This window comes from Cryptomeria japonica, chromosome 9 (genome assembly GCF_030272615.1).
Source record: "Cryptomeria japonica chromosome 9, Sugi_1.0, whole genome shotgun sequence".
In the NCBI taxonomy this organism is placed as follows: domain Eukaryota; kingdom Viridiplantae; phylum Streptophyta; class Pinopsida; order Cupressales; family Cupressaceae; genus Cryptomeria; species Cryptomeria japonica.
In genome coordinates this window covers 514556593-514584114 of record NC_081413.1, presented here as the reverse complement: position 1 = coordinate 514584114, position 27522 = coordinate 514556593, and the positions used below count along the sequence as shown (strand labels likewise).

The 27522-nt window shown below is 37.5% G+C and overlaps 1 protein-coding gene across 1 annotated transcript in view; it reads left to right on the top strand.

Moving 5' to 3' along the window:
- Positions 1-26475, top strand: part of LOC131066935 (protein TPX2) — a 46902-nt gene extending 20427 nt beyond the window's left edge. Inside the window, exons 11-21 of the mRNA XM_058001832.2 lie at positions 4965-5043; positions 5125-5190; positions 5298-5363; positions 5497-5574; positions 5707-5826; positions 6017-6183; positions 7359-7467; positions 7554-7613; positions 20637-20731; positions 20825-20920; positions 26124-26475. Of these exons, the coding sequence (XP_057857815.1) occupies positions 4965-5043; positions 5125-5190; positions 5298-5363; positions 5497-5574; positions 5707-5826; positions 6017-6183; positions 7359-7467; positions 7554-7613; positions 20637-20731; positions 20825-20920; positions 26124-26127 (940 nt within the window). The 3' untranslated portion in view covers positions 26128-26475. The remainder of the gene's footprint in view (positions 1-4964; positions 5044-5124; positions 5191-5297; positions 5364-5496; positions 5575-5706; positions 5827-6016; positions 6184-7358; positions 7468-7553; positions 7614-20636; positions 20732-20824; positions 20921-26123) is intronic.
- The last annotated feature ends 1047 nt before the right edge of the window (positions 26476-27522 follow it).

Below are 27522 nucleotides of genomic sequence, written 5' to 3'. Positions count from 1 at the left end.
CGGATTCCATAGAAATGCATTCAACAAATTCCTCCATCCAATCTAATCAACATGAAAGCAAATGAATTGAGAAGTAGAGACCATGCAACTTGTTGAAATAACACATTAATTCACCATAACTTCAATGAGATCATATGCTCTTTACAACAAGATTTTAGCAACAATCTTTGCCTTCTCCTAATCTAACTTCTACTCAAATTGCTATCTACTATACACTATTCTATTCCTTCTATTCTATTAGTATTTTTGGACTACACACTATTCTATTATCTCTCTATTAACCTTTACAAATGAAGAGCTTGAGCTTTTTATAGAGAGCTCATTACAATGAATGGCCTGGATTGATTTGAGATCAATGGCTGAGATTTTACAATGAAACCCTAATTAGGGTTTGTTACAACAAACCTTATTCCGGCCAATGAAATAATTACAATGCTTTGACACATGTCCTCTTTAGAATATTCGACCAATAAATAGTGGGGGTTGGTACATCGGAGTTTGTGCCCCCCATGGATGAGCTTGGTTCATTGAATCCGGACATGCTGAAGTGGAACTCCTCTGATTGGTGGGATGATGACTTGGACACCATCTCATCTTGCTTGTAGGTTTGATTCATCATCATGAATGAGTATTGAGTAATATCTCTTGATCCTCAACATTATCCAGCTTCAACAATGATGATGATGATCCTCTAACTTTGATTAACTCTTCCGAAACTATCCTCTTGAATGTCTCAACGGAGGTGCAAGGTATAGATGTTGACTCCCTCTTAGTTTTGAATTTTTATATTGCCTTGTTCACTCTTTTGGAAACTCTTTCTTTGTGATTCTCTTCATGCTGTTGGTGTTGTAGATCATGTCCTTGTATTTGCCGATGAAGTTTTCCTCTTTGAAGTCGCATGGTGGCGGGGTCTTGCAATCCTCCTTTCACATCTGCAAAACATAACAAATATGATATCAAACACACATTTGATATATAACCTTCACAGTCTCTTAATTTGACGGAGTCTCTGATTTTCTATGTGTTGCAGGTTTGATGAGTGTATTTGGAGAGGGGGTCGCTCTTTGGTTTGAGCAAGTTCGTTGTCTTCTTGATGAATTCGCTTCTTCCTTTATAAATTTTGCTGTCTTCTTGATGAGTTCGTTGTATTTTGGATCAGATTTGCTGTTGATGCTGATTGGATTCTTTGCCTTGCTGATGAAATTCGCTGTTGAAGGAAGAAATTGCTGTGAATTGTTGATTGAATGAATGCTTTGAGTCCTCCTTTAGGGCAAATGACATATCTTTTAGGGTGAAGGCTGACTTTAGTCATGAATTTTGACATTTTGCTTTGTAACCTTAGTGGGTAGCTTTGCAAGATTTGCTAAGTCGGCCTTTTGAAGCACCTTTGCTATTTGACATCAAGGCGGATTTTACCTTTGCCATTCAAACCCTTGGTCGGATTTTTGAGACGTCTTTGCAACACGTGACCATGGCGGCTTTTAAGGATGGCTTTGCAACTTTGCTCCATGGCGGCATTTGACAACACCATTGCAAGTTTAATGTGGTGGCGGCTTTTAAGAAGACCTTTGCATCTTAGCATTGAGGCGGCATTTCAAGGCGGCTTTGCAACTTGTCACCTTAGGCGACTTTTTGAAAGACCATTGCATCTCAGGTTTGAGGCGACAATTTGGAGGGGCTTGGGCTTTGCAACTTGTCACCTTAGACGGCTTTTTGAAAGACCATTGCATCTTAGGGTTGAGGGAGCAATTTGGAGGAGCTTTACTATTTTTTCCCTTGGGTGGCTTTTGGCAACACCTTTGCATGTCTTTTACTTAGTAGAATTTCATCACACCATTGTATCCTTTGACGTAGGTGGTATTCATTAGCATCTTTGCAACTTGGATTCTTGAGACACCATTGCATCTTTAGCTCTTGGCAGCAATTTAGAGGACCTTTGCAAATCAATCTTCAAGTCGGCATATTGAGGTACCATTGCAACTTTTGATGAAGGCTACTTTACGGGGGGTCATTGCAACTTAGCCTTCATGGCGGAAATTTGGATGACCATTGCAAGTATTTGATTGTGGCCGCATTTCATGACCCCATTGCATTTAAACATCTTGGCGGCTTCTTGGAGGAGATTATCTTCATGCCTTGCTGACATTTTAGAGGACCTTTGCAAATCGATCTTCAAGTCGGCATATTGAGGTATCATTGCAACTTTTGATGAAGGCGGCTTTATGGGGGGTCATTGCAACTTAGCCTTCATGGCAGAAATTTGGATGACCATTGCAAGTATTGATTGTGGCGGCATTTCATGACCCCATTGCATTTAAACATCTTGGCGGCTTCTTGGAGGAGCTTTGTATCTTTATACCTTGCCGACATTTGGAGGCACCATTGCAACTTCATATCAAATTGAACTTCTAAGTGACCATTGCAACTTTTGCTTGAAGGGGAAGATTTGGAGTAGCTTTTATTTCAATCTCCAAGTTGAATTCTCTTGACTTCTTTGCAATTTCATGTTTACCATTGCTATCAAACCTTAGATCGGCTTTTCACACAACCTTTGCAACTAGACATCAAATCGACATTTTAGGGGGTCATTGCAGGTTAGCCATCATGTCGGATTTTTGAAGAGGCATTGCAACTCAACACCTAGGTGGCATATCAGGACCCCATTGCAAGTAGATCAAGATGGTGGAAATTTTGATGTCCATTGCATGTAATACTTGGATCGGCTTTTTGAAGGAGCATTGCAAGCTAAGATCAAGTCGGCTTTTAGGGATGCCATTACAACTTCATCTTAAGGCGACATTTTAGGAGGTGATACCATTGCAACTTCATCTTAAGGCGACATTTTAGGAGGTCATTGCAACTCAACCATCAAGTTGGAATTTTGAAGAAGCATTGCAACTCTCTATGCTTGGCGGCATTTCATGACCCCATTGCAAGTTTTTCTCTTAGGTGACCTTTTGAGTGAGCATTTGGAACGCTTCACCTAGGCAGAAATTTGAAAGGGCATTGCAAGATTTGCTTTTGGCGGATATTTGGGTGACCTTTGCAACTTAATCAAGATGGTTGATTTTATACTCACCTTTGCAATTCATCTTCTAGGTGGCAAATTGAGGTATCATTGCAAGTTGAGCATCAAGTTGGATTTTTGGAGGAGTATTGCAACTTAACATCTTGGCAGCAATTTGAGGAAGCATTGCAACTTATCCACTAGGGCGGAATTTAGAGGGAGCATTGCAACATTGACCAAGGCGGCTTTTAAGAAGACCAATGCAAGTATTGATCAAGGCGGAAATTAGAGACACCTTTGCAAGTCAAACTTGATCGGCCACTTTGTTTTGCAATCCATTTGTGAATCAAAATCATCAAGATTCTGAGGCTAAGTTTGCCAAATTTCATCTTTTAGGTGAATCATGATTCAAAGTTTTCATCCTTTATCGAAACCTTCCTCACCAAATTGACCACCAAAAGCTCATTTGCACCGAATGTTGATATTTCTACATAGTTGAGGCCAACTTTCATTCACATTCCTCATGCTTTCTTCAAAGCTTAGTTGATCCAAGCGAAGAGATTTCAATGATCTCAATCCTTCCTGCATATCTCTTAACTCATGAATATCACCTTTAGTCACTGCAATTAGAATTGTTCTAGAACAAAGGAAACCATTTGAAGATAGTGTTATATCTCATTTCATCCTGAAGAAAGAGACCTGATCAACCCCGAAGCATTTATATGCAAAAGGCTAATAGCAAAGACGACTAACCCTGGAAAGCGAAAAAGTGGGGGTCCCCATTTGCAATGGGGCGATGTGTGAATATGTCACAACACTATCTTGGGTTTCATTAACTGACAAATAATATGCCTCTTTAGACTCTTGCAAAAGGCTAATAGCAAAGACGACTAACCCTGGAAAGCGAAAAAATGGGGGTCCCCATTTGCAATGGGGCGATGTGTGAATATGTCACAACACTATCCTGGGTTTCATTAACTGACAAATAATATGCCTCTTTAGACTCTTGCAAGCATGCTTTCCAAGAATAATACCTCAAACAATTCACCAAAGAGAATTTTCTAGGAAAACATCCCATCATCACACATTGAGGATAATATTATGTCATGACCATTATATTTGGATAAAGCCTTTTCTAGGTAAGAAATGTGTTGTGGTCATTCAGCTATTTCCACATTCTAATACATATATCCGTGATAATGGTCTAGCCTCATGAATGTAAGCATACATAGCAAATTGATGGAAATGAGGAAATGAGCAAGTGCAGTTTAATAAGAATGAATGACATAGAAGCACCCTTTTCTGTGGTTTAATCTGTGGTTTAATAAGAATTAATGACATAGAAAAGCACCCTTTTCTGTGGTTTAATCTGTGGTTTAATAAGAATTAATGACATAGAAGCACCCTTTTCTGTGGTTAATCTGTTAGGAACCCTCTTGGCTTTAACAGTCCTGCTATACTCAATGGCTCATAGATGTGAAGATAGTTAGCTGCAAAGGTCAGTTCATAATTGCTGTGTCACTGCAACAGAGAACAAAAGTGTCCACGTTGATGCAGATCAGTTGATCAGATCTTTCCGAAGAGTGTAGTTTTGGAAAACTGGGAAAATTCCTCATAAAATAGCTTTGGAAACATCTTCCAATTTATATTAATATTCTGATATATGTTTAGTCATTGGGCAAGAAACTTTATTGCATATAGTTATATGGAGGACTGTACTCTAAAGTTTGTATTTTAAGTGTGTTTTGTAACCAGACTTCCACTATGTGCTGAGGGTTGATGCTAACTCAAAAGTTAATGAAATGGACATCACTGATCAGACAACAATCTATTATGAATGGATTTCTAAATTCTAAATCCTCTTGTTTTGAATTTGACTTGGATGATGCATCCTGTAAATCGAAGGAATTTGAAAGGCATCTATCAAATCTAATATGTATTTTGGTAAAATCTGCAGGGTCAAGAGCTCAGAAGAATTGCAGAAAGAAGAGCTGGAAAATGTTCCAAAGTTCAAGGCGAGGCCACTTAACAAAAAGGTGACGTGGAAAATTGTTTGTAACTTTGTAGTGCATATTGTTTTGGCTGAACTCAACTAATGTTTATATTGTTCATTGCAGATATTCTCCAGCAGAGGAGACCTAGGTGTATTTCGCCATTTTAAGCGCCAAGTTACAAAACCTGAGGTAGGAGAGCTTTTGATTAATGATTTTAGTATTAATTCAAACACATAAGTGGGAATTTTATATACATTCTATGGACATTTGTTTGAAAACTAATGAGGTTACATCAGGAATTCCATTTTAAAACGGATGAGCGTTGTCATGCTTCTCCTGCTCCGGCTGATCTCTTTATGAAGGTAAGAGACATGTAAATTGAGAAGCAAGGGATAGGATATGCTTATACTTTAGCAGGATATGAATTTAGGAGCAGTTGAATTTCAACACGGTTTTACTGATGGGCCAGTTATCTTATTGTGGTTGGATGCCTAGCTTTCGTTGAACTCTGAACCATCTCATGATACCATTGTTCGATCAACCAAACCTAAACCTTTCCATCTTCTCACAGAGGTCTGTATTTTCCCATTTCATGACGGGAAGTGAAGCATGTCACTTTATTAACAATTTAAAATAGTCTAATCTCATTAGGATTTTGAGACGTGCAAGAATATGTTTCTAATTTTGGGATTAATGATTGTGAAGGAACGGGGGGCTGAAAAAGAGAGAAAATTAATGCTGGAGTTGCAAGAGCAGGAAAACAAGGAATACGAGGCTCGAATTCCAAAGGCTAATCCATTACCTTATACCATTGATTTTCCGGTTGTAAGTGCTGAGGAAATCTGTTGTAAATCACCCATTCATTGCCAACTTTAATATCTATCAGAATGCAAATGCTTTAGCTATATATGCTTATCTTTGGATTTTCTGTATGTTTTTTGTGTTTCTGCATTTGTGGTCTTTTGTGTATTGGGGGAGCCCTTTTCAGTAAGAAATATGTGGCTGAATTCTGCAGATACCACCAAAGCCAGAACCAAAGGAGTGCACTAAACCAGAACCTTTTCAGCTTGAGAGCTTAATGAGGCATGAAGAAGAACTACAGCGAATGATGGAGGAGAGGGCAAGAGCTGAGAGGGAAGAAGCTGAAATGAGAAAGTTCCGAGCTCAACCTATTAAGAGCAAGTTAGTAGCGTGGTTCTTGAATTTCTAAATTGTTATTTTAGTTAAACTTGGGGGTTAACAAAAGTACAAATATGTGGAAAGTGATAATTCTCGTGAATATATATTGGTGGTTGTAACATGAGCCAGTCAAGGATTGAAGAAACAAAACCAAATTATAATGCAACTATACAGCTGTGGATGCAAACCTAAAAAAATACAGATATTTCTAAAACTGGAGATGTAGTTCTGAGTTGGATCTGGATTGAAGAAACAAAAGCAAATTATAATGCAACTAAATAGTTGTTGCTATAAACCTTAAAAAACACAGATATTTCCGAGCTCAAATAAGAAAGTTCTGAGCTCAACCTATTAAGAGCAAGTTAGTAGCGTAGTTCTTGAATTTCTAAATTGTTATTTTAGTTAAACTTTGGGGGTCAACAAAAGTACAAATATGTGGAAAGTGAAAATTCTCACAAATATATTGGTTGTTGTAACATGAGCTGCTCGAGGATTGAAGAAACAAAAACAAATTATAATGCAATTATATAGCTGTGTCTGTAAACCTAAAAAACTCTTGTTATTTCTAAAATTGGAGATGTAGTTCTGAGTTGGATCAGGATTGAAGAAACAAAAGCAAATTATAATGCAACTAAATAGTTGTGGCAGTAAACCTAAAAAAACACAGATATTTCTAAAATTGGAGATTTAGTTCTGATAATTGGATCTGGATGGGAAATGCAAATCCCATATTGTATACAAACCCAAATGTTCTCTATCCATAAATTTCAGATAGATTACTGTGAAGAAAGTATTGAGTTTGTCTTCTTAGTAACTAACCAGGTAAACTGCAGGAAAGAAATGCAAATTTAGGAGCAGGCATATATGTGGAACTTAGTTTCTTCTAATAGTGTGCTCGGCAAATATATAAATTCAAAACAAAACCCATATATTCCAATAGTAATAGTTTCGACTAGAAGGCATGCATATATATATCATGATACTTTCTTGTTTTGATAAGTGAATTAAGATCTACCTTGATAATCATCATTGGAGAATGATTTATACTTTGTTTGTTTTCTGCATTTTCTGGACTCAAGTAGTTATGGGATTACTCAGTTTGATTAAAGGACATAGAGAAATAGAAGATAAGGATAAGAAATGTTGGAGAGACCTGACTTGACTTGTTATATATGCAGTGTCCCTGTACATATTCCTGAAGTGCCTAGAATGCCTCTTACAGAAGTACAAGAGTTCACATTCCATGTGGATGCTCGAGCTGCTGAGCGAATGGAATTTGATAAGAAGGTAAGGTACATAGGTTTCTTTGTACAGGATTTTTGATAAGATTTTTTTCTCTGGTGTAGTTATTTACACTCAAAATTTTATTGCAGGTATTAGAGAAACAAAACATGTATAAGAGATACAGAGAAGAGTATGAAGCTGCAAAGAAGGTGAGATGTCAATTTCAGTTTGGCTTTTATGCAGGCCTTCCAGTATTTCTTTACTCAGTAACTATGTATTGAATTGCAACTCAAGTGATGCGCTTGTATAGATCTGATGTCAGTTAAAGCAGCTGTAGTACATTTCAGTTGTCATATTATTAGTTAATTCCAGATTTGTTTTAACTTCGTTGTGAGTTTCCTTTGAAGTCTTATTGAGGCAGAATTTCATTTAAAGCTTCATCATTGCAGAAGTGTTATAGACTTGTAATGGTTCATGAAATTGGGTGATGTTTTTGTGGAACTGCTGGTATTAAAACACTTTAATCATTATTAACAATGTAGCTTGACCGTTTTATCAGGCATATACATGTATATACATTTGCACATACTAAAGAAATGTAGACCTTGTTATCTCAATGAACAAGAAGGCTATATCAGCTGAACAACATGATCAAATAGAAAATTTCACCACACAAATATTCCAGGAAATAAAGCACTTGAGATTAATTGAATGCTGTAGTTCATCTCTGGGCACAACTCCTTTCCATCAAGCTTGCATAGAATATTTATTCCAAAAATATGAAGAGGATTTTCACTTTGCACACACTTCTTTCATGTGTCCCTTAGCAAAGCAAGAACTACATTTGAAGGCAGTTGTCTCATATTCTAATGACCGCTATTAAATTCAATCACCTACCTTGAGCCAAATTTCCTTGAGAGAATTCCATTTCCACATGAATTTGGGCAAAAGTAAAATGTGAGATGATCGTAATTTCTTGCAAGATCAAATAAGCTTTCCCAAATAATTACCAATGGAAGAAAGACATGGGGAATTCCATGATTGAAGATGAAGGTTATCATTGAAATGTTTTTTTGTCAATGGATTAAGATGACATCAACATATAGATTGTTGAGAGGTCTAAAAGTCTTGTTTTGGGACCAATGTGCCATGCATGACCACCGACACTTGTGAAGATCACCTGAGGTGGGACACAATCAACAAATCAATCTTTGGGATTAGAATGTTGGCTCCTTATCTAACTTTAGTTAAGCAATTAACATAAAGGAAAGGCTCATGTTAGATATATGCATTCTCAAAACTAGAGAAGAATGCAAATGAAATAGTCAGCAAATAAGCATAACAAAAATAAGAGTTTCTAGAACAACTTCTGTACCAATCCTCACAAGGTTGCTTGACCATTACATAGAGGTGGTCTTGTATAGTTGTGAGAAGGTCAAGATCAAGATCAAGCATCAAGTTCAAAAGCTCAACATCATCTCACCTCACCAAAGACTTAGCTTACACATAAGGTTCAATGGCTTAACTCCAAAAAATTGCACCTCAATTAATAAGAGAGACACAAGCCATAATTCATAGTGAGAATTCTACAAAGTCACAATAAAATATTCCCCCAAAGAAAGAGTTTGAATCTATAGGCCAGCCAAGGAGATGGTAACATCTCTATGGATTGAGTGCCTTGAAATCTCTTGCTAGTGGTTGGAGTCAATTGTGTAGGCAAATGGGTACATGCTCAATTGAAGTTTGTAGTGAAGTAATCTGTTTGGGAACTGTAGTAGGTTTGTTTCCCTTGCTATGTGTCATGAAGGATAGAAGTCAATTAGCCTTGAGTGTTGATTCAATATCTATGATTGTGAATTTGGAATAGAATTTATCCTCATCCAACTACTTTAGATTTGTGAGATGACTTGTGGATGTCAAAGGGGCCATACATGTGATAATTATGCAACCATGGAGCATTCTTGTGGATATTTGCAAGGAAATAGTAGCACATCTTGTGGGTCATTGGATGAACTTGTGGTGGCAAATTAGATGGTGCATGCTATTTTGGAGATAGATTTAGGAATCTTGGGGTAGTGCCATATGTCATAATATAATTGAGTTGGAAATTTTGGGATGAGTGGGGCTTGCCAAAACAGAACATTGCTATGCTAAAAGGGGCTCGATCACTAATGTGGAACATTGGTGGGGTTTCAAAATTGAATCCTTATTTGTAAAATTGGAAAGCTTTCCAAACCATTAGACCTTTATTAGATTTGGCTCATTCAATGATGTGCTAGCACTAACACTTGAATTGCTTACTAGGCTGCATCAAACGCATCAAAATTGCAGAATTAGATGGATGGGGATGACCCTCCGATGCCATCATGGCATTATTCTTTGAACATGAATAAGGTAGAATGCTCCTATTGACTTGTGGGGATTCTTTTGTATGGTAGAAGGATGCAAAACCTTGGATATCCATTGGGCACAAAGTTGCGAAAATAGAAAATTGATTTTTTTGAAATTCTTAGAGAACACTTGCCCTACAATTTACAAGTAGTCATGTGAGGCCATGAGTGCCACCCACTATTTGTTCTTGGGCAGGTTGATCTTGCGAAAGAGTTAGTGGCACTACACTAGCTCAATGATCTACTTATATTATACTTTTTGTGCTTGAGCAAATATTGTTTGTACTAGTGTCCTGTTGTGATGTTTTCACACATCGCCCCATTGCAAATGGGGACCCCCTTCTTTTTAGGCCCTCCCGGTTTTTTTGGCTTGCGTTTTTTGTGGTCTTTTCGCAGCAGTTTCGTCAGTCTATCTGCTTTGCAAGTGTTTGGGAGTCATATTGGTCAAGTATGCCTTTCGTTTGAGCAAATTCGGCTAAGCCTAGGGCTTGTTTTGTCTCGTTTTTGGGTTTATGCCTTTTATCCTAGATTTTAGGGGTTTCTGTTAGGGTTTTGGGAAAACTGAACATACGACTGGAATCAGGACCCTTCAAGGGACCTCCCAGTAAAATTTGAGCCCAAACGGAGCAACTTTCTATTTTTAGAAAGTCCCTATTTTTTAGGGATTTTTCCGAGTCCCAGAATGTCGCCATTTTGCCAAAAATCAAACTTACTATTTTTAGTAATTTCTATTTTTAGTAAGTTTCTATTTATATTAAGTCATTCATGCGTCCTGTTTTAGGCTCTAACTCTGACATTTTGGAAAGTTTCTATTTTGGGAAAGTCTATTTGTGGCAGGATCAGGCTAGTAGACAGCGAAGAATCAACATGCACAATCACTTCTAAATCTAGAAAGTTGAAAGCAGACAGGCAGGGGTCTAAAATGGCTAGGTATGAGAATCATCCCTGAAGTGGAAGGCACAAAATTGTTCTAAGTCTGGAAAATCCACCTTCAAAATCCCAAAGTGGCATCTTAGCACAGACAGTGGTCAAAATTTGGCTAAGTTTGGATCTCCTATTCCAGAAGAGGAAAGCAAGCATGATCATCCAAGTCCAGAAATTCACATCAATCCACCAATGTCATCCTGATTTGAAAATGGCCTGAAATTTGACTAAGTCTGGAAATTTGGAAGATCTTCCAAAATCCAGAATTTGCATTATGATTCCTATGGACCTGAAATCACTCTCAAACATCCTGAAAGTATATATGAAATATAACTTAAAGTATAAGAAAATATGTCTTTTTCCTTTCTTCTACTTAAATGTTATATTTCATATATATATCCTAACGAAGAGCCTGAAATAGTGGAAAAATCCACCTCTCCATGGACATCTCCAAAATGCACCCAGGTATGGGCTAGGGTGCTAAAACCAAGAAGTAATTCACAAGTGCAATTTTCCGCCTCTCCATGGGCATCTCCAAAATGCGCCCAGGTATGGGCTAGGGCGCTAAAACCAAGAAGTAATTCACAAGTGCAATTTTCCGCCTCTCCATGGACATCTCCAAAATGCGCCCAGGTATGGGCTAGGGTGCTAAAACCAAGAAGTAATTCACAAGTGCAATTTTCCGCCTCTCCATGGACATCTCCAAAATGCGCCTAGGTATGGGTTGGGGCGCTAAAACCAAGAATGAATTCACAAGTGCAAATATCCACCTCTCCATGGACAGAGCCAAAATGCGCCCAGGTCTGGGCTGGAGCGTTGAATCCAAGAAGTCATTCACAGAGAGAAAATTCATGAATCCTTGGCGTGGTAAAAAAAATTTCATCCAAGCAAAGAATTTAAAATTTTACCTAAGGCATGGAATCCAAGGAGTCAAGGAGGAATAAAAAGAAGAATTCCCCTCGGGCGAATTTTCAGTTATGCTATTTTTAGACATCAAATCTCAGCCAAATATGGAAATTTTCATAGATTCAGAATCGGGGTGAAATTCTTCACCCAATGAACCTGGCTCCTAAATTTTAGGAGGATCCCTAAAAAATAGGGATGTTGAAAGGGAGACATGGACAATTCACAAAACAATGAATTCCTTCCTTCATAACAGAATTCCAGGAAAGATGAAAATTTGGCTAAGTAATGAATTCCTTCCTGCAAGACATAATTCCAAAGGTGAAAAATTGACTAAATGTTGGAAATTCCTTCCTTCATGACAGAGTTCCTGAAAAAGGTGAAAATTTGGCGCTGTGTTGGAAATTCCTTCCTTAAGGGACAGAATTCCAAGAAAGATGAAAATTTGGTTGCGTATTGGAAATTCCTTCCTTCGGGACAAAATTCCAAGCAAGGAAGAAATACACCCAAGGATGAATTGAACATAAAATTTCTAAGGCAAGGAAGGAATCAGGGATGAACTGAACAAGAAATTTCCCCTCTAGGGAAAAAAATTTGAAAAATCCATTCTCGGGCATCAAATCACATCCAAATTTCAAAAGTTTTACAGATTTGGATTCGTAGGAGAATTTTCTCTCTCCTGGACCGCAAAACCCTAATTTGGAAATTTTCCTAAAAAATAGGAAATGTGCAGAATTGATGAAGAAACCTTCTCTAAGCAAGGAAAGTTGAAGAGACTTCAAGAAAATTCTTCCTGAATCGAATTTTCTCTCTCCAACAATTCCAGATGTGTAGGAGTGGATATACGACGACAGAGTCCATTTGCATGGCAAGGATCTATTGAACACATGACAGTAGAGTGGCGCATTCATTACTGGAATATTTGACCAAATGGCGACCCAGTCATTGCATGTTGAATTTATGGTAGATTGCTTTTGCATGCAGTAGCCGCATGTGGAAATGATGGATCATTTATGACATAATGGGGTGATTTTTGCATGGATGAATATTCAACGCATGTTGGACGAATTTGAAGGAGGTGGTGCATTTAATGCACAATGGATGCTATTTTGGGTACTTTTGAATTAATTGTATATGGGCATGATGGGTTATTAATTGGAGATTCCCACCTTGTTGCATCATGTGTGGAGAATCTTTTGGGGCAAACCCTAATTAGGGTTTTGCATGTAGCCAGGGCTTGAAGCCTATATAAGGGGTGACCCCCCTCATTTGTAAAGGAGGGAGCTTTGTATGAAATTGTTGCGATAAGTTTTTGAGAAAATAATAGTGAAACATTGTTCTCTGATGGTGTCCACTTAAATTATTTTTTCAAAGCTTGCATGGTTTCACCTTCCTCGCTTAGATTAGAAATAGTAAAGTGCTTTGATTTCAATGGAGAATGTAATGGTGTCTGATGAATTTCCATGGTTCATACTTTTTGCATCTTGCTGATTGTAAGTTGCATTGTAAAGTTAGTCTGAGCCCCCTAAATTTGTGTTGAGTTCGATTGTGGATAGTCGTTTGGATTGCGCCGTTTTTGGGTATTCAAATGTACTTTCTCGATTTGAAAATCCTCTAGCATCCCCAGAAGATTGCACCGGTTCTTGCGGAGTTGTAGTTGATCTTGGCGAAGCAAAGCTTGGTTTATTTGGAATTTGTCCACCAAAGCACTATTCATTGTTATCACTGCCCTTAGGAATAGATTTAGATCCTTCTGAACCCTTTCCCTTTTACTTTTAGTTCATTTTAGTCCGTTCGAAGAAGCAGCATCGCAGAATTGCTATATCTGATGATGGAGTTCCAGCCACAGCAAAGAAGTGAAAGAACGATGCACACGTAAGGCCCCTTGGATTACCAACAATCACATCAGCCAACTGAGTCACGTCCACGCATCGAAGGAACCTTGGAGTCGATTGTTTGAACTTCTTGCAATCTTAGCATGCAATCGTACTTTGATCAAGAGAGAGTGAAGTGACCGTTAAGCAACTTTATTCTGTGTTAGACGCTGTCATAAAAAACACGTCAACATGTCCCGAATTCAACTTTCGACATGAGAATTGCTAGTAGCTTTTTAGCGGTGGACATGGTGGATAGTTTGTCTACCTTATTTGCTTTTGACAATGATTTTGTGGAGGCATCTTGTTATATTCATTAAATGGTGAGAGCAATCCTTGATGTGTTGACGATTAAATTTGGACTTGAATGCCTTGAAAGGGGAGTACGGCCCCACTTGATCTATGTCTTTGATCCTAGTTTAGTTTTTCTTTGGCTAGGACATTGTTTGCTTTTAGAGTGGTGATGGTTCTTCTAGTGATGTCGGTTGGATGCAAGGATGTGCATCATCAAGAATGAGAGATTGCAGCTTTCTTTCAGTCAACCTCTTTCTTCACCTTGTAATATAGCAATCTTGGTAAACTCCAAGAATTGAAGCATTGGGAACCTAAGATCCTAATTTCTAACATGGTGGCTTGCATTTTTCCTTTGGGCTTGTTTGTCTAGGGTGTAAAGTGAGCAGAATTCAAAGCACCTTGTGTTGGATCATATTTTGCTCTCACCATTCTGGTGGTAGGAATCGCATCTTGTTTTCTCCTCATATTCTTTTTTTGTTGTGTGATAGCTTACATTTGGCTTATCTATTTTTGCTTGTAAAGGACGTGATTTCTTATCACCATCATGTCTTAAGGCAATTAAGTGGCCTGAGGGAAAATATTGTTGTTGCTATGAAACAATGGAAGGAGTGAGCTTTTGGGGAAGAGGGGTTCGAATAATGCTAGAAAGAGAAATGTGGTTGGGAATCCAATACCTATGGAGTTGGTGGGAATTGAGGGATGTGGCCAGTTGGTGATGGATATTTGGGGGTAGTAGAATTGTGGGGAGTATTGGAATTAAATGTTTGTCTGCATGAGTTGTTTCTATTGACTAGCAACAAGAAACAATGAGGCTGAAAATGGAGGGGGAGGAGGAAATTGGGCATATGAAGTAGGCATTGGAATAGGGTTTGATGAAGGGGAAGAAGGAATGTGAATTGGTGAGGATGGGAGGTTGATAGTGAGGAGGACAAGGAGCAGGCTAGATGGCCATCATTCCCTCTTGTGGAAGCGTGGATCAAGCTTTGCTTTGTTGAGGGTGGTCTTTAGGATGAAGTAGGAGCGACGACCTATCCTCGTCTAGGGAGATGTTGCCATTTGGTTGCTTGAGACATGTCTTTTATTCACCTCGATTGTGGCAAATTCTTTTTTTAGTGGTGTTGGTCTTGCTTTGTTGCTTAGAGCTAGTTGTGGATCATCAACCCCACTGAGGGTGGTCTCTTGGATGAAGTCATTGCCATTTGACCGCTTGAGATGTCTTGTAAGTCACTTCAATTATGGCAAATGCTTTTGTCATTTGTGTTGGTCTTTCTTTGTGGCTTAGAGCTTGTTGTTATCATTTGGTTTGAGTAGCTAGTTGTGATGGACTTGTGGGTCATCATCCCCACTTGTGTAAGCTTTGGAACAAGTTTTGCTTTGTTGAGGGCGATCTCTAGGATGAAGTAGGAGCAACATCCTATCCTCATCTTGGGAGACGTCGTTGCCATTTGGCCGCTTGAGACGTCTCATAGTCGCCCCTTGAGATGTCTTGTAGTCACCTCAATTATGGCAAATGCTTTTGTTAGTTGTGTTGGTCTTATTTTTTAGAGCTTTTTGTTATTGTTTCGTTTGAGTAGCTAGTTGTGATGGACTTGTGCTTCTAATTGATGCCATCATTGTTTGGGCCGTTCCTCTTGATGTTGTGCTACTTGCCTTGATGTCATAAAAATCCATGAGGTTTGGGTTTGGGTCACTTCTTCTACCTTCAAAGAGGCAACACATATTTCCCCCTTAGACTTGGGAGGGGTGCTGGATGAAGTTGGGTTGGGCTCAATTGTAGATATTCTCCCACTTGTCATCTAGGGCATACTCTCTCTACTTATTAGCCATGTGGTCTACCTCCCAACAAAACTTTCACCATGCATCCATTTTTTTTTTCTTGCTCAAGATCATTGTCCCTATTTGTGGATGCATGGAACAAGCTTGCTTTGCTAAGGGTGGTCTATAGGATGAAGTAGGAGTGAGAAATTGTACTTGTCTTGGGAGATTTCGTTGCCATTTGGCTGCTTGAGATTTGTCTCGTGGTGACTATGGTCACCCCAATTGTGGTGAATGCTGTGCCAATTGTCTTGGTCTTGCTTTTTGGCTGAAAGTTTGTTGTTGTTGTTGTTTGGTTTGAGTAGATTATTGTGATGGAGATCTTGATGCTTGTGTTGGCACCATCCCAAATCAATGAAGTTTGGATTGGGCTACTTATTCTCCCTTCGTAGAGTCAACACATATTTTCCCATCAGACTTGGGAAGGGTGTAGGATGAAGTCTAGGATGGACTCAATCGTAGAGACTTTCTTGCTTGTCATCTAGGGTATACTCTCTTTGCTTATCCACCATGTGGTCCACATCCTAGTAGAATTTCTACTATGCACCATCCCAAATCAATGAAGTTTGGATTGGGCTACTTATTCTCCCTTCGTAGAGTCAACACATATTTTCCCATCAGACTTGGGAAGGGTGTAGGATGAAGTCTAGGATAGACTCAATCGTAGAGACTCTCTTGCTTGTCATCTAGGGTATACTCTCTTTGCTTATCCACCATGTGGTCCACATCCTAGTAGAACTTCTACTATGCACCATCCCAAATCAATGAAGTTTGGATTGGGCTACTTATTCTCCCTTCGTAGAGTCAACACATATTTCCCATCAGACTTGGGAAGGGTGTAGGATGAAGTCTAGGATGGACTCAATCGTAGAGACTCTCTTGCTTGTCATCTAGGGTATACTCTCTTTGCTTATCCACCATGTGGTCCACATCCTAGTAGAACTTCTACTATGCACCATCCCAAATCAATGAAGTTTGGATTGGGCTACTTATTCTCCCTTCGTAGAGTCAACACATATTTTCCCATCAGACTTGGGAAGGGTGTAGGATGAAGTCTAGGATGGACTCAATCGTAGAGACTCTCTTGCTTGTTATCTAGGGTATACTCTCTTTGCTTATCCACCATGTGGTCCACATCCTAGTAGAACTTCTACTATGCAACCATCTTACTATTGGTCTTGTTGAGCTTCTTTAGGTTGTTCTTATAGTCATTGTGCAGGTCAATTTCTTGTGCACATTAATGGTAATTACCTAGGTTCCAATAAGCTTGTTAATCTCCTCCGAGGCTCTTTTAGTTTGTCAACTTCTTGTAGGCAAACTTATTTTTCTTCAGCCATGCAAAGGAAACTTTTGGATCATGGTTAAAGGGGTCCTCAATTAGGTTCTATTCCTCCTCAACTTTTGTACCAAGATCTCCATGATTTTCCTCTTTATGACAACGATGTTGTTGCATTCTAATGTTAACTCCATTGGTGATGTGCTTGGAAAGCTTGTATACTCTGCCAAAGTACCCACAGGCCTTAATGATTGTGCTATATCTTGACTTGTGTTAAATGGCATCCACTTGTGTTAGATCAATTCTCAATCCTCTATTTCCAACCACATGCCCCAAATAGATGAGTGATTGTTGTGCTTGGTAAACAATCCATGAATGGTCCCAAAAAGTATTAGAGTAAATTCAACATTATTAAATTAAATAGTTCGAAAAATCTATGAATTATCCCAAAAATTATTAAAGTAAATGGAACATTACACTACCCAAATGGAAGAGGAAGTTGCTCATACAAATTTTGTCTTGTCTACTTCTTAACTCTGGCCATTTGCCATCCAAATTTCAAATCCAACTTTGTGAAGTATTTAGCTTGTTGGAGTTATTCCATTAGATCATCAATCTATGGAAGAGGGTGCTTGTTTATGATAGTTATCTTATTCAAAGCTCTATAATCAATACACATTTTCTATGAACCATCTTTCTTTGGTACAACAATATGAGAGTCACATGGAGAACTATTAGGTTTTTGAAAGCTCAAAGCTTGGCCATAAGGGCTGTGGAGTTAGTGGCACTTGTTACCATCTTGCACACTATTGTTAGAGAAAGCACCCTGGCAAAGTAACTTCATGTGGGAAGATAAGATGCAAAATGCTAACATTTCACAACATTTTCAATCCTTAATCATTCACATTAAAAGAAACATTACCATAGAGGAGATCATGTGGGATAATGATACTTGTGGTAATAAAAGTGGACATAGATAGAAAGACTAATCAAACTTTTGACTTGGTTATCAAGTTAGTTTCCACTTAATTTTAAAATACACTTCGATAATTTTGGCACCACCTCACAAATCAACTCAAAGACTTATAAAGCATAGAAATAGCAAGCAATTCAAGTACCTAAATTGAAAAGATACAAGTTAAATAGTTAAATAGTTCAGCCTTACAGGTAGGGAATCCCTTAGAAATCAGAAATTGAGGCTTGTTGAAGAAACATTGAGCACAAGAATTATGGTTGTATTCCATATTTTTGCGCTTACATCATCTTAGCCAAGATGTGTCCTATTGCTTTTATTGAAGTTTTAAGCTCTACAGTGCATCACAATCACAAACAAATTTCTGAATACCCAGGAGTTATGATTTGATAGATTAGCTATACAGGCCTATTTACCTTCCCAAAGTTGATCTTAGGTTAGGGTACTGAAGAAACCCACCATGTTCAATAGATGATGTTCTTTTGGGTCACGGTTTTTGGATCATTACAACGTTCCTACTACTTACCAAGTAGTGATGAATAATATATCTAATGATGAAACAGACTAAAAGAAGCTGAAATAAGTAATAAATAGCTTAAGAGCTGGCATCCAGCAGGTTTAAATTTTGCTTGTTATTGCTTTCTCATGCATGTGATTATTCAAGATACAAAAAGATTCTGTTTGAGATGAACTGATGCATACTTATAGCTTCAAATATTCTTCAACGAGGGTTTCTGTTGATGTGATTTGTAGGGTACAATTTCAATTTTGACATTTATAATCTTTCTTCATGCTCAAATCAAATGCACTTTCTTGTTGACCCTGTTTGGTTATTTTTACATAAAGTCAATTGCAATCTCTATTTCAATTTCTGTAATTCTGCTTCTGGGTATTTGAAAAATTTAATTTTAAGCAGTCTATGTATCTTAGAATTAGGGATTAATGGATGATATAATTTTTTTTATTGGTCAAACAAACTAATGATGGCTGCGAACTTAGGCATGCTTTAGTTAGTGCTTCTAATGATAGGTTTGAACCCACTATATTGAGTGTTGAGGGCTATTGAGCTTTGGAGGCACGCACAGATAAATTTATGAATTCAAGTATTGAATAATATTTCTGAAATATTGCTCATTTCTGTGATAGATCAATGTGTATTGAATTGTTTAGTACATGAATTCTGACTTTTCATTGTTTAGTACAGTTAACTTGAATCACTCATTTTTCATTGTTTAATAGCAATTTACTTGATAGAGCAAATCACAGATAACCAATTATACAAATTACATTCTTCCGTGTGTGCAAATATTTTTTTTGTAAATTTGCAATTACATTTTATGAATTATCCACATATTGAGATTATTTTGAAGAATAAACTTGAAGGCTATGTTAGATTACACTGCAATGAAGAATCATGGATGCTGCCCATTTGGTCTCACTCTATTTAGATGTAAACGTGTGCTTATCTGCAAATTTGGAAGTTGATTCATTACCTGCAAATTTTTGAACATCACGTTCTTTCTTATAAATTTCTGTCATTTCAATTGCTACTTGCTTTTCGTAAAAGTATGCTAGTTTCTCTTAATCATCGTTTTCAGAGATTGAGAAGAATCTAGACATCCATTATATTTCCTTGAAAAAGTTACATATACACAGTTACATGCCACTGCAGTTGAACCCATTCTCAATATGCTTACCTGGTATGTTGGAAGTATATGGAAACAAAGGGCATAACTTCTTCTCATTCGAGGATAGTTCATCTCTCTTCATCATTGACTTTGTCATTTATTTACTAATGGAAGTAATTTCAAATCTTCTCAAGAAATGTTTTTAATTCAATTATCCACCTGGGTCAGCTAATTTAGCGATCCTTGTCTCTTTCTGTTTCTTTTCATCATACACTTCTATGGAAATACACAATTTCCTTGTCTCCCAGTTTAATTATCCTCATTTTAATGGGGACCTTGATGAAGCATAGCTTATTAGTCTGTCATTTCTATCCATTATGATGAAACAAGAATAGCTGTTATTTATTTACTAATGGAAGTAATTTCAAATCTTCTCAAGAAATGTTTTTAATTGCATTATCCACCTGGGTAAGCTAATTTAGCGATCCTTGTCTCTTTCTGTTTCTTTTCATCATACACTTCTATGGAAATACACAATTTCCTTGTCTCCCAGTTTAATTAATTATCCTCATTTTAATGGGGACCTTGATGAAGCATAGCTTATTATTCTGCCATTTCTATCCATTATGATGAAACAAGAATAGCTGTTATTTTCCTTGGAGATGTGCTGTGTGAAGATAAAAAGTATTTAGAGGCTAAAGTAGTGGCTTATATAATATCAAAGCATGTGATTCAGGATTCAACATCTGAATGCCACTTTATTCTGATCACTTGTATTCTCTCACTGCATAATGACAATGACAATAGCCATTTCTAATGACACCAAGTCCGTCTTCTTACAGACTTAAAGAACTTTGCATAATGTTTACGAGGCAAAGGGATTCTCAAAGATATTTTTGGTCTAATATGTTAGAAACGGTTCTGTTTGAATCTGTGATTGGAGTCTTGGACCAATGTTTTTCTCTTTTTTCTTTGAAAATTGCTGGGAAGGGTGAATGGTTATTTGGTGCATGCAAGTGATTGTATCTTGAAATTCTGAAATTTAGGGTGAAATTTTGCTTTTTCAAGCTGCAAGTGAAATAAAAATCATCAAATTGCACACCACTGAATTATTTTTATAATTGTACTATTGGTTGATTGGTTTTGGACTTAAAGGCGGATGAGGAGCGGGAGATTAAAATTATGCGTAAGGCTATGGTTCCTCATGCACGGCCAATGCCACATTTTAGCAAGCCTTTTGTTCCAGAGAGGTATGCTGTACAATTTGTAAACTGTTGTTTCATTTTTGGTTTTTACAAATGGCATCTTGAAACACCACCTGTTGAACATACTTTTCATGACAGGTCATCCAAGGACCTGACAGACCCAAAGTCTCCAAAATTTTGTGTTCTTCAGCATAAATATGATGGCTGGCTATCAACACTGAGTACACAGAAAAGGTTCCAAATTTATTGATTTATGATTCAATATTTTATATAATTTATGCATTTGTATATTTTATATCTAAAATTAGCAGGACAAATGCTTTATTATTGTCAGTTGATAATTGTGGATGATTTTGTCTAATTTATTATTTCATTCTTTTTATGGAATATCCTTTAATGTTAAGACATTTATTTAAGTTCTCATAAATGTATTTGTGGTTTTCCGACTCTGACTAGAAGGCTATGTTCTAATGAGTAAAATAACTATTGAAGAAACCTGTATAGAAGATTTTGTATTGACATTTTGTATATGATATTAGATTTCATATTTGCACTGATGATGCTATAAAGTTGAATGACAACTATTATACATGGTGCTAAAGGCAGGCTATTGAAATCAGCAAACACTATGAAAATCTAAATAGAGACAAGGGGTGGTTAGGATGAAGCCACTTGTGGTGTCCAATTAGCAACTTTATTAAAACAATCTATATGATTGCAAACCCTGGGACATAGCATATGGGTAACAATTGGCCCTTGCCTTTTGCTGATTACTCGTTTTTAATTTTAATCATTCAACCTTTTTTCAGCTCGGTAACTAAGGGTGGCACTGGTACAAATCATAATGTTGTTCCAAAATTCGACTCTGGTTCTACGAAATGTGGCTTTGTTGTGGGTGAATTATCCACTTTTCAAGCTGGCCCTGGATTGTGTTCCATTTTTTTATGAAGTGATTTTTCATTTTCATTTTTAAATATTGCTAGTTTGTTTGGTTGTTGGGAATGCCCAGAAGTCTCTGGCCGTCCTCGGGATGGCCAAACATCCTGGTAACATTCTGAGTTTTTGGATGGCATCCTGGGCATATTCCTTAAAGTGGGGATGATGGGCGGGGGTGTCCACTGCTGCCCCAAAGTGGCAGAAACGGCCACGGGGGGTTTCAGATTGTTGTATATTCCTTTATAAGATTGTTTCATGATCTTTGTAAACTTTGCATCTTGTTATCTTGATACTGAGGGCACCTTGTTTACTTTTTTTTTTGCTAGAATTTATGATTGGAGAGTAAGGAGATATCTCTGTTTGGGAGGACTTATGGCCATAGTTCTTTTTATTCTCTTAGACTTGTAAGTGCAGATTGTGATGTACTCAGTGGAGGTAAGAAAGTGTGAGCTATGCCAGTACACCTGCACACCTCTTGGGAAAGGTGTTATGATGTTGGTGATAATGTTCTGAGCACTATAAGAAACCAAATCTTTGTTGTAAACTAGCAAGCAATAGTATAGAACATGGAGATGGTGTACTCTTATGAAAGTAAACTAGCAAGCAATAGTATAGGACGTGGACATGGACATGTTGTAAACCAGTTCTTTTTATTCCCTTAGACTTGTAAGTGCAGATTGTGATGTACTCAGTGGAGGTAAGAAGGTGTGAGCTATGCCAGTACACCTGCACACCTCTTGGGAAAGGTGCTATGATGTTGGTGATAATGTTCTGAGAACTACAAGAAACCAAATCTTTGTTGTAAACTAGCAAGCAATAGTATAGGACATGGAGATGGTGGTGTGTTTGGTCTTCATGAGAAATGTGGTGCTATAGGCAGGCTATTGAAATTAGCAACACTATGAAAATCTAAATAGAGTCAAGGGGTGGTTAGGATGAAGCCATTTGTGGTGTCCAATTTAGCAACTTTATTAAAACAATCCATACGATTGGGAATCTGTGACATAGTATATTGGTAGTAATTGGCCTTGGCTTTTGCATGGTAACCAAGGGTGGTGCTGGTATACATCATAATGTTGTTCCAAAAATTGACTTTGGTTCTGAATAGAGAATGAAGCCACTTGTGGTGTCCAATCTGCATCTTTATTAAAACAATCCATACAATTGCGAATCCTGTGACATAGTACATGGGTAAGTGTTGGCCTTGCCTGTTGCATTGTACTGGTTTCTGATTTTGACGGTAATCATTCATCATTCTTTCAGCTTGGTAACTAAGGGTGGCACTGGCACACATCATAACGTACCGAAATTCGACTCTGGTTCTATGAGACATGGCTTGGTTGCGTGCGTATTATCCAATTTTTAACCTGGCATTGCATTGTGTTCCATGTTTTTATGAAGTGATTTTTGTTTTTAAAACTGCTAATTTGTTTGGCTGTTGGGAAATTCGCCCAGAAGTTTCTGGCTGTCCTTGGGATGGCCAAACATCCTGGTAACATTCTGAGTTTTGAATGGCATCCTGGGGACATTCCTGAAAATTCTTGAAGACAGTGGGGATGATAGGCAGGGTTGTAGCCTGATGGATAATGATGAATAGAAAGTACTCAACAGATACTAAGAGGGGGGGTTGAATCAGTATAGACAAAAACTTCCTTAAACCACTTTAACTGCAAAAACTGAACTAACTGGTAAACAGTATCATCGATCTAAAACAGGGTACTATCGGTAAAACACAAAATGACTGTGAAAGACATAAACCGGTAACATTTAGATCTTCACCACACCTAATATCTCCTTTCCACTTCACCCATTTGCATAAACAAGTAATACATCAAAAATATAAAGACCACTGGATCAGCATGCATTTAACAGAGAATACTAATCATCACATGAAAAGGCATCACACATGACACAAATTTTTCACGTGGAAACCCAACTGGGAAAAACCACGGTGGGGATGAATACCCACAAGTTGTTCTTTGAACTCTTCTGAAGTCCGCTCTGTTAGGAGCCTAATCCGGTTAAGGACTTTACAATAGGTTCTGCTAGGAACCGATCTTGCTAGGGATCACCTGGTTAAGGGATGGCTAAATACCCGGTTAAAGGTTAGAACCCTGTTAAAGGTTACCTCGCAAGAGGATTTGAAGAACTCATTGAATTGAGTCACCCTGTTAAAGGATTTACACAAAGCTTGTTAAAGCTACCCGGTTAAGAGATTTTTCAACTGCTGAAATGGTTAGAAGTCAACAGGTAATACACTGATCTGATAACAACACTCAATGCCAAGGCAAATCCACTTTAGCTCCTTTGCTTTTGCAATCACACTCTGCAGGTATCAACACACTTCCCCGGTCTGGCAAGAATCAAGTATCTCTTCACTTGGATACACACATAACATTTGCCAACAACTTCACAATGCAAATCATCATCGACCTTATAGGAAACAGATAGGTCGGTAGCATAAACCCTAAACCCTAAACATTTAGGTTATCAGTACAGTCGGTCCAATCTTGACCGTTAAAACACATTGCATTGAATAAAACAGTCTTGAACAAATCTCAAGACGTTCTCCATCGTTTGTTCTTTGCCGCTTCTGGAAGCTGATGACCCATCATGCGCTCTCCACCGTTTACTGAGACTTTGCACATTCCCGAGGTAGATAGGATCAATCTTCTTCATGCAAGATCCTCAAGGAAATCCTTCACACGCACAAGGTTGACGTGGCAACACGATCTGATCTTCATTTCAATGCTAACCCATCACAGAATGTCGTCGGTCGAATCACACAGACTTAAAATGCATCAACCGGAAACCCTGAAGCTGAGACCACCAACTGGTAGTTATACCAAATGAAACCCCGATACAAAACTTTCCATATACTGGTTCACATTCCAACATACCGGTTCACTTGCCAGTTTGCTTATTTCAATATACCGGTTCATACTTCAGCATATTGACATCAATGACAACATACAATATCATCATGTCATCAAACTTCTGCAGATATGCCAACATAGCCTAGCCCCCCTGCCCCAAAGTGCTAGATTGTTGTATATTCCTTTATATGGGGATTTCAGGATATGGAGATGGCGGTGTATTTGGTCTCTTCATGAAAAATATGGCGCCTTGCTAATTCTCTTTTTGCAAATTTACAACTTTAAATCATAACATTAGGATTGATCAAATGTCAACAGGTCCCTTTGTACTGGCTTTACATTAGATTAATGTATTATGTAGAAGTGAATAGTGATTAAACTCAGTGCATTACTGAACTAAGTGATTGTAAGCAGTTAGGTTTATATTGCATTAGATTAATGTATTATGTAGAAGTGAATATTGATTTAACTCAGTGCATTACTGAACTAAGTGATTGTAAGCAGTTAGGTTTATATTGCACATGAAAAATATGGCGCCTTGTTAATTCTCTTTTTGCAAATTTACAACTTTAAATCATAACATTAGGATTGATCAAATGTCAACAGGTCCCTTTGTACTGGCTTTACATTAGATTAATGTATTATGTAGAAGTGAATAGTGATTTAACTCAGTGCATTACTGAACTCAGTGATTGTAAGCAGTTAGATTTATATTGCATTAGATTAATGTATTATGTAGAAGTGAATAGTGATTTAACTCAGTGCATTACTGAACTAAGTGATTGTAAGCAATTAGGTTTATATTGCATATGATTAAATCCAGCTAGTATAAGACAATCTAATCTACCTTGTTCATTTAAAAAATCTTGATGATCTCAGTTCACTTCATTCTCGATAAACATTGCAAAAACATTTGTAACTGCAGCCCCACAGTTGATTGTACTTCTTAGCAGCTAGCCTCATTGCCTCTGCCTGCTTTGTGTAACTTCGTAACTTGACTTCCCACAGTTGATCATACTTCTTAGCAGCTAGCCTCATTACCTCTGCCTGCTTTGTGTAACTTTGTATCTTGACTTTTGTTGTTTGTAATGATTTGAGAGTTCAAACTTTGCTGTTGAACTGTGTAGCAATGCACCATGTTGTGCGTAATCAGTGATCTCAAAATTAATGAGGAAAATCCATATTTCAATATACATGTTGTGCACTCTCATTTCCTTTCACCCTTTTACTCAATGCACAATTAGGATGGCTTTACATGTAAAAAATATCAGTTATTTCTCTTTATTTATTTATTTATTGGATTTTTCTGCAATTGTTGGATTCCTGTTTCCCAGATTTTTCCTATAGTATCCCAGAAAATTGAAAATAATAATATCTTTACATTTTGGTTTTCCAATATATTCCCAATAAATATATTTGCTTCTATGGTATGGAGAACCATTATCCATAGCATGGAGGGAGATTGGAAATGTTGATGCATTACCTCAAGCTTTTTTAACTAAATTTCATGGTCTGCAAAAATGCTACGTTCTTAATATTTTTTAATGCAATATTTTTCTCAATTTCATTTATTGTTCATTATCTATCTGTATGATATTGTAATTTCAAGCTTTTCTTTGTATCAGGTAAAGACGCTATTTAAGTGCAGACACAAAGCCCACACTATTCTTTGCAAATTTTTGTCTGGAAAGACATCAAAAACCTCAAAATGAGCATCATCATTTGTAATCATATTGAATTTGTAGAGTGCATCGATTGATTGCTTATGTAGATTAAAAAACATGTAATTGTAAGATACACATCATTGTAATGATATATTTGGGATGGATCAATCTATTGTAATGCACAAGAGTGCATATGGGCCATTCCAAATACAAAGAGACGGCAAGGGAGCATTCACATTCACTATCATTCACTGCATGATAAAAGCTTGTAATCACAAGATGTAATTCATTGTAATCATGTTCGGAAGAAAAACTGTCTTTGTAATCATGTATGGTTGATTCCAGAAGAAAGTGTAGCAAAAGAGCATCTAGCATATTGGTATTTGCAATAGAAAATTAATCCTCCGAACAGCTACGATAAACATCTCCACCAATGGTGAGGCTAATGGTGAGGCTAATGGTTAACCCCATACTCTGCTTGGTAATTGAATTTGGAATATGGAACAAAGAGAACCACATTCTGCTTTGTCCTGTAACGTTTGCATGACCAATTTTTATCAAATATTTAACATTATTAATAGGGTGGCACAGGTCAAAGCTCTGTAGTATAAATATTCTGAGAAAAGGATTTGTAGGCTTTGAGAAAATATACTATGCAAAACAAATATTTGCCCAAGGAATTTGCTCAAACATCTCTGAATTTGCCTTTTCCATAATTATTGACCACAATCTAGAAAATTTACGTATGACTTGAGTAGGATGTTCGTGGATGGTGCTTTGGGCTCTAATTTGATGGATAACTAGCTCACTAATTTGATGGTGCTAGATAAAGACCTTGGATTAGAGTTTCAAACTCAGCTGCATTGTTAATGAAAAGTATTAATTTTTATTGCAAGGAGACACCAACATCATGCCGACATTGATAAAATTCTTATTTCTAGAACCTTAAAAAAATAAAATTGCCACAAGTTTCTTGTGTCTTAAATGTCGATGAGGTTGGGGATAGGGGTGTCTTTTTCATGAATATAATATCTTCCCATCCCCCTCTAGATCATGCAATGTGCAATTCATGTTTATGGGGCTAGGAGTGTATGGTTCAATGTGATTTTTGGCTATGGGCTCTACCTTTATGGCTACCTTTGTAGCATACCTCGGTTGAAATGGCATATGGGGCCAATCAAAAGATATGAACCCTCCTACTTTGGCGATAAATTGTCTAGATAGACAAATAGAAAAGAAAGGAAGGTTTATGATCGAGATTAATGTATGAAATTGAGCAGCTAGGACATGCATGTAAGGTCAATTGCAAGTCCTTAATGACCCCTACTACGTCGATAACAATGCCATTGAATTGCACCAC